This window comes from Colias croceus, chromosome 12 (genome assembly GCF_905220415.1).
Source record: "Colias croceus chromosome 12, ilColCroc2.1".
NCBI classification, from domain to species: Eukaryota; Metazoa; Arthropoda; class Insecta; order Lepidoptera; family Pieridae; genus Colias; species Colias croceus.
This window is the reverse complement of record NC_059548.1, coordinates 9,328,356-9,340,877: the sequence shown is the minus strand read 5'-3', so window position 1 is coordinate 9,340,877 and position 12,522 is coordinate 9,328,356. Positions and strand designations below refer to the sequence as shown.

The 12,522-nt window shown below is 33.2% G+C and overlaps 2 protein-coding genes across 3 annotated transcripts; one reads left to right on the top strand and one right to left on the bottom strand.

Annotated features, from left to right (window-relative positions):
* The first annotated feature begins 1,999 nt into the window (after positions 1 to 1,999).
* Positions 2,000 to 3,854, top strand: LOC123696126 (60S ribosomal protein L27). Of its 2 annotated transcripts, none has more exons than XM_045642156.1 (3): positions 2,000 to 2,086; positions 2,425 to 2,654; positions 3,637 to 3,854. In XM_045642156.1, exons 2-3 carry the CDS (start codon positions 2,436 to 2,438, stop codon positions 3,820 to 3,822), a joined length of 405 nt encoding a protein of 134 aa, XP_045498112.1. In that variant the 5' UTR covers positions 2,000 to 2,086; positions 2,425 to 2,435; the 3' UTR covers positions 3,823 to 3,854. The 2 variants fall into 2 exon arrangements, with proteins under 2 accessions (XP_045498112.1, XP_045498113.1); XM_045642157.1 differs by having other exon boundaries at positions 2,073 to 2,192.
* Positions 3,855 to 6,645: 2,791 nt separating this feature from the next.
* LOC123696549 (dynactin subunit 2) lies at positions 6,646 to 10,958 on the bottom strand. The gene is made up of 9 exons (XM_045642820.1): positions 10,787 to 10,958; positions 10,511 to 10,713; positions 10,106 to 10,241; positions 9,688 to 9,794; positions 9,062 to 9,178; positions 8,686 to 8,761; positions 7,927 to 8,076; positions 7,565 to 7,661; positions 6,646 to 7,086 (listed from the first exon to the last, which is right to left on the bottom strand). The coding sequence occupies exons 1-9, from the start codon at positions 10,820 to 10,822 to the stop codon at positions 6,905 to 6,907; spliced, it is 1,104 nt and encodes a 367-aa protein (XP_045498776.1). The 5' UTR covers positions 10,823 to 10,958; the 3' UTR covers positions 6,646 to 6,904.
* Between the last annotated feature and the right edge of the window lie 1,564 nt (positions 10,959 to 12,522).

Here is a 12,522-nt window from a genome sequence, read left to right as displayed (position 1 = left end):
TAATAATCTTACAGATATGAAGGAATACAAAACTTCAACGTATGTTGCCAGTATTTTGAAAATGAATTTGCCATTTTTATTGGTAAAACGGTAAAATGGTTAAAGGATCTTCAGGGTAATGCTGTTGGATTTTTCGATCGTGAATGTGATTATTTGTATAGTGCACTAAAGGTTCATGATAATTATTAGATTATTTTAATAAGCATAATACATTATTTTGTTACTTTTATAAAGCTTAAAAACGTCATAGTCGTTTTCGCTAGCGATTTAATTTATGTGAACTCCATGATGGATATGATGAAAATAAAGTGTCCCGTATTCTCGACTAAAAACTACCGCTATTCGTATTCATATATTATGAAAAATAGTTAATATTGAAACTTTTTTTATGTAATTTATTTAATAAAAAATTGAATACAATTTTTTTGTCCATATATAACTTTAGTAGGCAGGTACTTTATGTAATAAAAGAATTTAAATAAAAATTAAAACTTGACTTCTCATTTATGTATATAGCCTACGTCACTACCGCCACTAACATAATAATTCAGATCATTGCAATGAAACCTCACAACTCAAAATCGGTCCAACGGTTTATACTGCAAGGCGTGTCAAAGAAATATTATACATACATCCATAAACTCGAAAAACATAACCCTCTTTTTTGCGTAGTCGGGGAAAAATTTGGGAAATTTTTCAATATCTGGCAACATTACACGCACACAGAATCACCGTGTACGTACAGTGCAGCGGCGAAATGACAGCACACATAGCTTTATTGAAAATGACGATAAATTATTCGGTTTAGTTCGGCAACGCTCCATCTGTCTTTTATTTTGTAATCTAAGGGTGCATGTAGGAAAAATTTGTTGAAATAGGTATATCTCCTATTTGCATGGTGGTTTATTAATTTTAGCTTGTATTTATTAAAACAATTAATTCAACAAAGAATACCTTATTGGATGCACTACAAGAAGATGTATGAGAGGTATGAGAGGAAAAGGCATGATCAGTTCATTAAAATTGAACACAATATGGTAAATGTTAATCAAAAAATACTAGAGGGTCTACACTCTACAGCCAAAAGCACAAAGCTTAGGCATTATTAATAAAAAAATCCATGAAGCGATCATTGAGGTATTATTACTACGTAGCGATTAACGTTTATTTCAAACAACACAGATTTTCAGCAGTAAAAGAGAAGGAACACCTTCCTAGACTTGACGCACTAACTGAAAGTCAACACGTAACTTTTCTACAGACAAACAGTAAACATAATATGCAGGTTACTACAAAAAAAAACAATAATTATCCAATGTAAACGTTGATGTTGTAAACAATTTTTAAATCAATGAACCATAGAGCATTGGTGATAGAGATTAGAGTTTAGACCATGGAACTATAGTCATAGACATTACTTGCGTCTTGCACTGTGATTAGATACCTACTATCACAGTACTATATTACTTGCAAGATTACTTGCCATTAGTTGCTCTGTGTGATTAACTGATTAGAGATTTGAAAATTGAAATTTGAATTTGAAAATTGAAAGCTGAAGTGAGACTGTAAATGTCAAATCCCAGAATGATATTGACATTGACATTTGACAGTGAATTATTACGGTACCGTGCCCTTTGGTATCTTATTTTGGTTCCGACCCATAAAATCCACATAAAATCATTATTTACCACTCATGCAGCAATTCATAAGTTACATATGACTTTTAAATATAATTTTATTCAATGATTATTCAATTGAAGAGTAATTGTTTAAAAAAAAAGTTCTGAACAAATGCATAAATAATAATTATTAGTCTAACAGCGATAGGTACTGTGGATATTTATGTAAAAATATAGAAAATCCATTAATTATTATGCTTCGTAGTCGTACAAACTGAGGGGAATCCCTTAAAAATTAAAATACTCAAGTCTCAGTTCGAACGATATTTAATCCTAATTATTGCTTGGTTTTGGTTTTATTATATATTTTTTTTAAATTGCAACATATTTGTATGTCAATGTCAATGTCGTTGGTCTAGTATGTCTTTTAAATCTATGGTCTTTTCTTGTTGACGGGTAAAGAGAATGTGAGTTTCGGAAATTGATGAAAATAAATCCAAGAAAATCTATATAATATAAGTCAATAAAGTTTATGCGATTTTATCCTACTTTTAAGTAATAATTAAAGTTTTGGTACGGTGAATATATTTTATGGCACGACCCCGCAATTAATGTAAAAAACTTGTAAATTTGGAAGTGTTTAGGGGTGTTTGTGTCAGTAACCAAATATTGGCAATAATTATGAATTTGTAAATGAAATGCCTTTATTGGAAAAGTCCCAGTGCAATAATAGTGGAAAAACAAGTGATTCAATATTGTTTTTATGGTAAAACAAGTGTTATATTGAGGTTATGTTTTTTCACAGATCCATCCAAGATGGGTAAGATTATGAAACCTGGGAAGGTAGTGCTGGTCCTCAGTGGCCGGTACGCGGGCCGTAAAGCTATCGTCGTGAAGAACTATGACGAGGGCACATCAGAGAAACCCTACGGTCATGCCTTTGTTGCCGGTATCGACAGGTACCCCAGGAAAGTGCACAAGAGGATGGGAAAAAACAAAATCCACAAACGCTCCAAAGTCAAGCCTTTCGTTAAGGTAAATGAGAACTTTTTATTCATATAAATTAAGATTTTAAGGTTATGTTTATATTGACAATATTTTATGTTTTTGTATTTTCATTAAATAGATTAAATAAATGCCTTTCAAATAAACTCAAAATCGTACCTACACTACAAAATTAAAAAGCACCCTTATTATTATGAATCTTACGAAATATTACATTTCTGTGTATTTTGTATGACACCAACATGTGTCAATCTAGAAATAAAACCATATTTTTGTAGATCTTATAGAAAATATAATATTTATGTATAGTATTATATTGTGGAATTAATGTATGCTAAGAAGTATTTCATAATTGATATAGGTACTTTTAAATTTGCATTTTCATATTGTGTTGTTATTACAATTCAATCCAAAATAAGTGCAGATAACAGTGCCATAGTTTCATTTTACATTTTCTTATTTAGATTAAATTTTATTTTTACAAACTCATAACGCTAGATTTATGAAGCAATAATTATAAACTAAGTCTTAACTGACTGACTGACTGACTTGATGACCAAATTGATTAGCTAAAGCAAAGGAAATTGACTTTATTTTGTAAATAATACTGAATACATGCACATATTATACTATTCATTTAAATATATATATTATTCAGTAATATGCCAATAGTAAGACAATTTCATCAATTTATTTTATTCCTGAATTTATGTTGGTTCTAGTACAGTCTGTTTCTTTATATTATGTACAATTCATTTTTATTCAAGCTTGTGATTAGCCTTCTCTGCTAGATAGACCAATCATGTTTTTGTTACTTTCACCAAGAATCATAAAAAAAATGGTTCTTCAGTCAAAAGTTCTGACGTATCAAATACAAAAAAAATACAGAAAATTGTGTTCCTGTTTCTTTTTTTGAAGTTGGTTTAATATAAGGAAATCCACTACATTATACAGTATACTAGTTAAGATAAACTCGGATCTAGTTAATAAAATGTATGTTATTCTATTTCAGGTTGTAAACTACAATCACCTGATGCCCACAAGGTACTCGGTAGACTTCAGCTTTGAAAAGTTCAGTGCCAAGGACTTGAAGGACCCCGCAAAACGCAAGAAGCTGCGCTTCAACACCAGAGTGCGTTTTGAAGAGAGATACAAGAGTGGAAAGAACAAGTGGTTCTTCCAGAAGCTTAGGTTCTAAGGTGTACTTTAAATAAAAATTTCAAAAAAAAATTGTTGTTTTATTGTTGAAGGAGCGAGATTTGTGGCACTTTACTAGTATTGTGTATATTTCTTATTAGTATAGATTTACATTTAGATGTTAACAATTGAAAGCAGTACAGACAAAACGGTTACCAGTAACATAAAAGAAGGATACAGATTTTTCAGTCATTTTGGTCATAATTATTATGTAGTTACTATGTACTTCAAAATATCATAGTCTAAAATATTTATCGATATCTCCACATTAGGTTCACACTACATACATTATTTTCAGCAAATCATTAAACCCTGATAAAGTAAAAACAAAAAATATATAGCCTATTGCGCAGATTTAGATTTTTTATTGTTATAGGAATATTATCTATCCACCAAAAAATCAATCACTAGTTATTTATTGAAGTGAAACTTCTTTATCGGGGTTGGAAAAATTTTTTGTGTAAATTTTGTGGAAAAAAAAATCTTTTTCTTTCCCTACCACCTACTACGACGTATTTCTGTAAAGTTGTATATAGTAAATTATTTTTTGAATAATAAGGTCATGAAGAATTTTCACTTCTTACGTGTGTTACTAGTACACGCACACATTTTTTCATAATCGAAGAATTAAACACCACAGCGCATTTGGTAACTCATTGCTCTGAGTAACACGAAAAAAAAACAAATCTCAGAATTCAGAAACATTTTGAAGCCGGTTAAACACCACAAATCTGTATAAAATCAGTAATCACCACCATCTATAAAAAATATTAAAATACGAGCGCCCTCTAGTATACGATAAATATAAACTTTTGAACAATCTTGAAGTTACCCTATATTCTTTAATAAAAAATTGCTGCCGATAACTATGAGTATATTATATAGTTAAGGAGCAATATTTTCAAGAAGGCAATGAAAATCTAACCAAAACATTGACTGTTGGAACTTTTGAATGATTAGTTACCTACCTACATGAATATCCGTTTTTAAAACTACATCGATTCGATTTCGCTCGCACAACGCCGCTCTTGTTCCGAAGAAGCGACTTAGATGCGAAACGTTTCGTGCGATTGAAATTCGCAGGCTAGTACTAGGCATCAATACATCACGTCCAAAAACATCGCGCGAATTTAAAACAAAAAATTCGCCAGATCCTCGACTCGCTCGTCCAACGCGCGTTATTTCAATGAGAACAATATGGATATAGATAATAGTTTGACAATGAAAAATGTGCCGCGTTGCACTTCACCATATCTGCGCCGGCTCTAAGGCCGGCCACATACATCAGTTTTCCTGATACGGTTTCCTGATCCGTTTTCCGAATCAGGGTCTCCGAACGCAGTAAATTCATACAAAAGTCATGAATGTCACACACATTCGACAACTTTCCGTACGGTTTTTTCTCCGTCCGTTCTTTCCGAATGCAAGCCCTTGCATCAGGAATTCCTGACGGAAAAAACGAAACGGATGCAAAGCCTACATACATTTTGTATGGCCCGCCACACACATTCGAAAATTCCGAACGGAACACTCATTCTGTGACTCATTCAGCGCAGCGCGATCGAGTTGAGCGGACACGTATTGTGGTCATTGCTGGGGCACCCACGAATACGATTATTGACAATGAGTGATATTGAACATTTAATCATTAGTGTAGAAGGGTTCCCATGCCTGTGGCATCTAAATAACGAAGATTATAATTATTTATTTCATAACTATTGTTATTACATAATTATAGTCCATTGAAATGTTACATTTTTTAGGTTTCCATTATTTGTTGCAAATTAAATTCTCTACAACTTTGGTCCAGTAAGTTTTTGTTGTAGAACTATAAATAAAAAAGTTATAAGCGAAAATGTTCATTAGTTAGAGTAATTTATATTTTTCAATAAAACTTTTTTTTATCATTTTACGAAGAAATGATATTATAAAGATCATTTTTCGGCCGGCCTAAAGCGAAGTAGCGATAGGTACCTACTCCCTACAAAATGTTCGAAACGGCTCACTAACACAAATATACGCATCGACGTCCGACGAACGTTTAAGGGTTAATTCAAGCGGATGCCCGCTTAGGTTTCTCGTTGATACAATTTAACTTTATTAGGATTTGCTTACGATGCAAACAAGATACTTTCCGAATGAAAATTGATTGCTTTGCGATACTGATTTCGAGTAATATGTAGTGTAGTGTTTAGAACTGTGTACTATAAAGAACTGGTTTTATTCATGTTTTATACTAAAATTTATTGAAGTCATTGTGTTTCAATTTAGATCACTGTAGGGATGAAAAATAAAACAACTGAATAGGTATAATAATTTCTTTGTATTAAATAAATTATTTTAACCGATAAGCAGTCTAAACTTATACCTAGTGATTTTATACAATAAAAAAGGTTCTATCGTATGGAAACATTTAGCATTAATATAGAGATTAACACAAGCAGATAAAGTAATATTGTTACATTGGAATGATTTATATTACTCAAAATTTTCAATTATAACAGTATTTCTGTGTGAAATTTAACATCTACAAGTAGAATTTTCTAATTGATAAATAGTGATATTAGTTTAGCTATGATCAAATTAATGATTTGACTATAATAATAAAAGCGTTTTCACAACAATAATCAAAGTGTTGAGCATTCAAATCATAGAATTAAAGTTATAATTAAAATCAATAAAATCATTTTCTGCTAGCAAGTATCATAGCAGCCACAGTACATAAAATGCAAATAAGAGCTAGCGCGCAAGAGCAACTTTTGTCTCCGCAACTATTTTGTCTCTCCCATCACCTCTATGGGCTAGTAAGAAAGTGCACGCACGTAGCGACGCAACTTCCTATAGAGTTGAAGGGAGAGACAAAATAGTTGCGGAGACAAAAGTTGCTCTTGCGCGCTAGCTCTAAGTCATTCATAATATTCATTGCCCTTTAAATCATGGTCCATTTTCAATTACTTTAGACGACAAGGGTTATATTAATTTTTATCTAATGGTAATACAATTAAGCCGCCATTTTAAAGTGACATTGACAACCGAGATACAGATAATAAATAAACTGGGTTAGATATTTTTAATCTGTTCTATCACGCGATGCTGAGTTTCCCGATTCTTTCGTCTAACTTTTTTATTTCTTTCTGTAAGCTGTCGATGTTGTGAGCGAACACTTCTTGCACACCTTGAAGTAATTGTTTGTTATTTTGAACGCCATTAGCGATTGTGCTTTGCAATGTTTCTAGTTCCGTGAGCGACTTGCCGAAGTTGCTGGCTGTAATAGAAATGTGTATGTGTGAAATGCAAATAATTATTTATTTAGATAATTTAAGCGACTGCTGTACCTATATTTATCTTACTAATTACAGAGAATCCATACTAATATTATAAATGCGAAAGTAACTCTGTGTGTCTGTCTGTTACGCTTTCCCGCTTAAACCTCTCAACCGATTTTGATGAAATTTGGCACAGACAATCTTTAGACCCTGAGAAAGAACATAGGCTACCTTTTATTGTGAAATATGTACCACGGGCGAAGCCGGGGCGGACCGCTAGTGCTGTATAAATGTTTATTCTTTCATCTTAATTTAGAAATTGTAGAGTTGTTATGCGGGTTTTAATTGATCCAAGAAACGAATAACCAAGAGATGATAGAAGAAGCGATTTCAAAACAATTGTAATTGGATGAAAATACATACGTTATTTTCTTTTTTATTGAAAAATAATTAAAAATACACAAACATGAAATTTACCTTGATTGTGAAGAGCTTCCAGCGCCTCCATCCGTTCGAGTATTTCGGAATGAGAAATGCCGTCAATTTGTTTCAACAGATTGTGCAATTCAGTCACCTGAAACATAAATCATAAAATATGTACTACGCCTTAAAAGGGAATGAATCAGACAATTGAATCTATTTAAGATAGTCGTGTTATATACAACATACAACGAGGATTTAGATGATTTTTTGGTTTCATAAAATTTGTAGTTGACAAAACTAACCGATGCTCATCGTTCTTTATCAGGCGGCATCTCATAGTTATTTCATTTGCTTGCGGGAAATCTTTATGATTGCTTAGTCTAAATTCTCCCCATTTTCCCCCCTTATAAACTAACCTTAGCCTCGAGCTCAGCGGGTCGAGCAGCCTTCAAAGCATCGACACTATTCAACAACGCAGCTACACGTGTCTCAGCGGCCGCTACATCAGCCGGCCGTAACAACGCCGCTTGGCTCGCTAGAGCTGCGGCCGCACCGCAGAGCGACGCCTGTAGAATAAAGTTGAAAATGGAATGTCTTTTTAAGCTATTGCATAGCTTCTATCGCGGGCCTTGAGCGCGGAGACCGAATCGAGAAATTCCGTAACGAAAAAACCTCACGCTCCCCACTCCGACGGGCGGAGGTGTGGCTTGAAGGCATAGAATGCTTTACCGCGGCAGTCCCCGAATACCACACGCTTTTTTTCTTGCAAGGCATACATAGATAAAGCAAAGACGGTGTTTGTCGTTGGAAAATGAAATGTTCTTTTTTTTTTGTAAGGCATAGATAAAGAAAAATTGTGAGGTTGGCTATGGCTACACCTGGCCGCATGGTGAAAAAAAAAAAAGAAATTCTGGAGGACCATAGATAAATAATAACATTGCGATTTTTTATGAGAAAGCATAGATAAAAAAGTGTGAACGTGGCAATAATATTCCATAAAAAAAAAACAAATGGAATGTCAAAATAGTTTTAAAAATGGAACAATTCATCTTGATAATGGGAGAGAAAAGAAAATGTATGACTTTTGCAGCGGAAACTTGAAATTTTTAATAGAAATGAATATGGCACAATATTAATTATGAATAGACTATTGAAATTAATAATTTATATATAACCTCTCCAGTGGCTGTCTGCAATCTTCTGAATGCTTCTTCGTCTCTCACGCCAGCCGCTTGTTCCAATTTATGTAACCTGGAATTATCAACAAATAATGTAAATTTTATAAAATAATAATAATTTATTGTCGCTCCCAACAATAATTTCATAACATAAATCTTTATTACTAGCTGTGCCCCGCGGTTTCACCTGCATTGCTCAGCTCTTGTTGGTCTTAGCGTGATGATATATAGCCTATAGCCTTCCTCGATAAATGGGCTATCTAACACTGAAAGAATTTTTCAAATCGAGCAGTAGTTTCTGAGATTAGCGTGTTCAAACGAACAAACTCTTCAGCTGTATAATATTAAGTATAGATTAAAACTACAAACTGACCTGTGTTCCAACTGAGCGATCCTCGCAGTCTGAGCCAAGTTGACCTCAGGCTTCAGCTTCAGATGCGCTGTCACCAGCTCACCTTGCTTCTTCTTACCATTCACTGATAAATACTCCCTGTATAAATAATTCAATTCTTAAAGATTTTATTCTGAAAGAATATTCAATACTTGTAACTACCTGGTGATTAAATTCTGTTGAGAAATTATATTATGTTTGTAATATTAAATAGTTTATTTTTTTTAATTTTATCATATTATGTCTTAAATCATAACTATTTTGTGAGTTATTCTATTCATGAAATCTGTGTAGAAATATTGAAGTAATAACTCAGCCCCCGGAATCACAGACACAATAGATTTTCTATTGTGTCTGTGATTCTACACAATAGAAAATCTATTGTGTCATGGTCAGATCGGGCCGCTCGGGGCTCAATGGGTTAACAAAAAAAGAAAAAATGTTGACTAATTGTTATTTATACATATTCAATACTGATTTACTTTGCCTACAGTAAAGACATAACAGTGATAATAAATAGATGCTTACAAACATTACCAATACTATACTGACTAATAAAATACATGCCTCATAATATATTTTATTTGTAATTATATTTTGTTACTAACTTTAATTTCTCAGCCTTAGGATCAACTTGATCTCCCTCTTCCAATTTAAGCTCCTCCAAGAGTTTCTTTGTAGTAATTATTTGTGCAGCTAATTTAGAATGCTCGTCCTAAAATACATAATTATTTATGTATGATTAATACATTAAAAGAACTCTTAATAAATAGAAAAACTCTTAATAAAAAGAAACTCTTAATATTTTAGATAGAAAATTTTGCACATAGGAAACATTCCATTATTTTTGAAAATAATGAAAACTGATGTGGCAAGCAAATTTTTAAATCTATAAGAAAAGTGTACTTTTACCCATGCGGAATTACTGAATTCCAACCTGTATATTATGTAGTCATAACTTGACTTGATTATACTTTCTATTGTAATATATGTATATATTATAATTTGAATCAATATTAATATTACCTTCTCACTCTCAGTAGCCCTGTTCTGTTGTTCCGTTACTTGCTCGAGCAGCTCCGAGAACTCACATCTCAAGCGGTTGTACCTCTCTAGAGGAGTCTCTGGTTCGCCCTCCGCAGCCAACTCCCATTCACCAGATCTATGACATTTAGATATTTATATTCCTAAAGATCACTAATTGATAAGCATTATGTAAAACTTTTTAAGTTGAACTTATTTACAATATGCTATTACATAATAATGAAGTATTTTCCTACATAAATATTCATGCATAACTATGTATAATTAATTATCATATTAAAAATAAATTGGAAACATAAAAATTATAAAAATAAAACAGGTTAGGATAATAATACCTATGTTGTATAGACTACCTATTAACCAATGTTCAATGATTTTAGAACTTACCTATAACCAATTCTTGATTTTCTACTCAAACGATCAGAGAAATCAACATTCCCTGTCAGAAATTTTCCTCTGAACTTGTTGAAAGAATCTTTAACAGAAAGGTGCAGTTGTTCGATGCATTCGTTTTCTTCGTCTTCGTATGGCTCAGGCTGGTCAGCTTCCGGCAAGTCACCAGTTTCATAAACATCAGGTTGATCGTAGGCCTGAAAATATTTGCCCAACGTAATGTAGGTTATAAAAATCAATAATTTCTCGATATTCGTTCATTATACTCACAATTCCCGGAAGATTTTCGTATTTTGGATCAGCCATTGTTACCTACTTTTATTATTTTTTAGAGAAAGTTCTTTTATTGTATTGATTTAACAATTTTTAATTTGTTTTACTCATTCATTTATAATTTTATAACAAAGATGACGTCAGTGTCGTCAGAATTTGCAAGCCGTCAAGTTTGATTGAGACAAAATAAAGACATTGACGTTGACAAACTTCAAAGCTCTCTATTCTATCCATTCCCCTTATTTTCCATTCCCCCTTAATTTATTCTGTATAAATGAAAATAATGTTACTTTCGTGACATATCACACTAGCGGATTGCGAGCGGTTTCAAAGCGGAGCGGGTGCGCAGCGAATACGTTGCGGGCGCGCAACGAACACGCCGCGGATGCGCAGCGAATTCGTTGCGGACGCCTGGCAGATGCGCAACGTTTACGTCGCGGTCATGTACACTCATTAACAAAATGGAATCCGTGCTGGTTGTTTCTTATAACTTGTTATAGTATAATAATTATGAGATCATTATTTTTTACGAGTTTCATAACATGTTAATGTTTAGGGTATTGTTTTATCTATTAAATCTTGGTCGAAATGCAATCAGATAACTTAATTGCTCATTATGAAAGTTCACTAGCGAAATAAATTTTAAAGCTCCTTAACTTAAACAGGACTATCTTATTATTAGATAAATAGCAGTGAATAGAAAATTTTATCAAGCAACCAGCAACTCACTATCACTTTGCTCATAATTAGTTTCACAAAATCTCTTTATAAAATACGTTGCTGTGGGAGAGATTATACTGGTCAAGTGGTCAGTCGTTACATACTTTTGGAATGTATGTTACATTCTTAAGTCCTAGTAATTCAATTTTATAGCACCTTTTACAACAACTTCAGTTGTTATTACATATTTAGTTAAGTAAGTGCATTTCCACAGTACGGTTAAAAAATGGAGTGCTACAGAAACGATGGAAATATTGAATGGAAGTTAGGCAAGGGCTGGCTTTTGTGCGAGAGTATACAAAATGACGTTGACGCTTCTATTCGCAGCGAAACCGTTGCGCGTCCGCGGCGTGTTCGCTGCGCATCCGCGGCGTGTTCGCTGCGCATCCGCGGCGTGTTCGTTGCGCACCCGCTCCGCTTTGAAACCGCTCGCAATCCGCTAGTGTGATATGGCACTTACGAATGAGTAGGTACCTAACTATTGCTAATGCGATGCGATGGTTATCACTCCGATCCTTGTGTAAGTATTTAATATTAAAGAAAAGCATTTTAAAACCTTTCCTTTTTGAAAGTAGGTTGCAAGAATTTGATCATGTTTATTGCAATTTGCAAAGGTATTGCGTGACTACAAATTGCCGCAAAATGAAACTTTTAATTCTTTGTAATCAGTTCAGAAGTATTTGCGTAAAAGAGTACAAACATCCATCCACAGCATCCATACATCCATTGTCACCTTATTGTCACAAACCTTCACGGTTTGTGACAATAAGCAATATAATAATATTATTTTAGCATTTAAAATATTAGATAATCCAGCCTTTCAACATCGGTTGATGTTTTCTTTGCTTTCTACGAATAGGTAACATTTCTTCAAGCCTATCGATGTTATTACCTATATTTGTTATTTCAACCATTGAGATAATATTACTACGTATGGAGGAGACACCACGAACAAAATCTGTGCGCCATTTTTTTGCTCTAACTAAGTTTTAAAAATTATTATCTGTTTAGGT

Bases quoted from the DNA above. Each gene is read 5' to 3' on its own strand.
- LOC123696549 (XM_045642820.1), bottom strand. From the start codon at position 10,822: ATGGCTGATCCAAAATACGAAAATCTTCCGGGAATT. The intron at 9,795-10,105 runs GTAATATTAATA...TATGTATTTTAG, and splicing joins GGGCTACTGAGAGTGAGAAG to GACGAGCATTCTAAATTAGC. The intron at 8,762-9,061 runs GTCAGTTTGTAG...TGATAATTCCAG, and splicing joins ATCGCTCAGTTGGAACACAG to GTTACATAAATTGGAACAAG.
- LOC123696126 (XM_045642156.1), top strand. From the start codon at position 2,436: ATGGGTAAGATTATGAAACCTGGGAAGGTAGTGCTGGTCCTCAGTGGC. The intron at 2,655-3,636 runs GTAAATGAGAAC...ATTCTATTTCAG, and splicing joins AAGTCAAGCCTTTCGTTAAG to GTTGTAAACTACAATCACCT.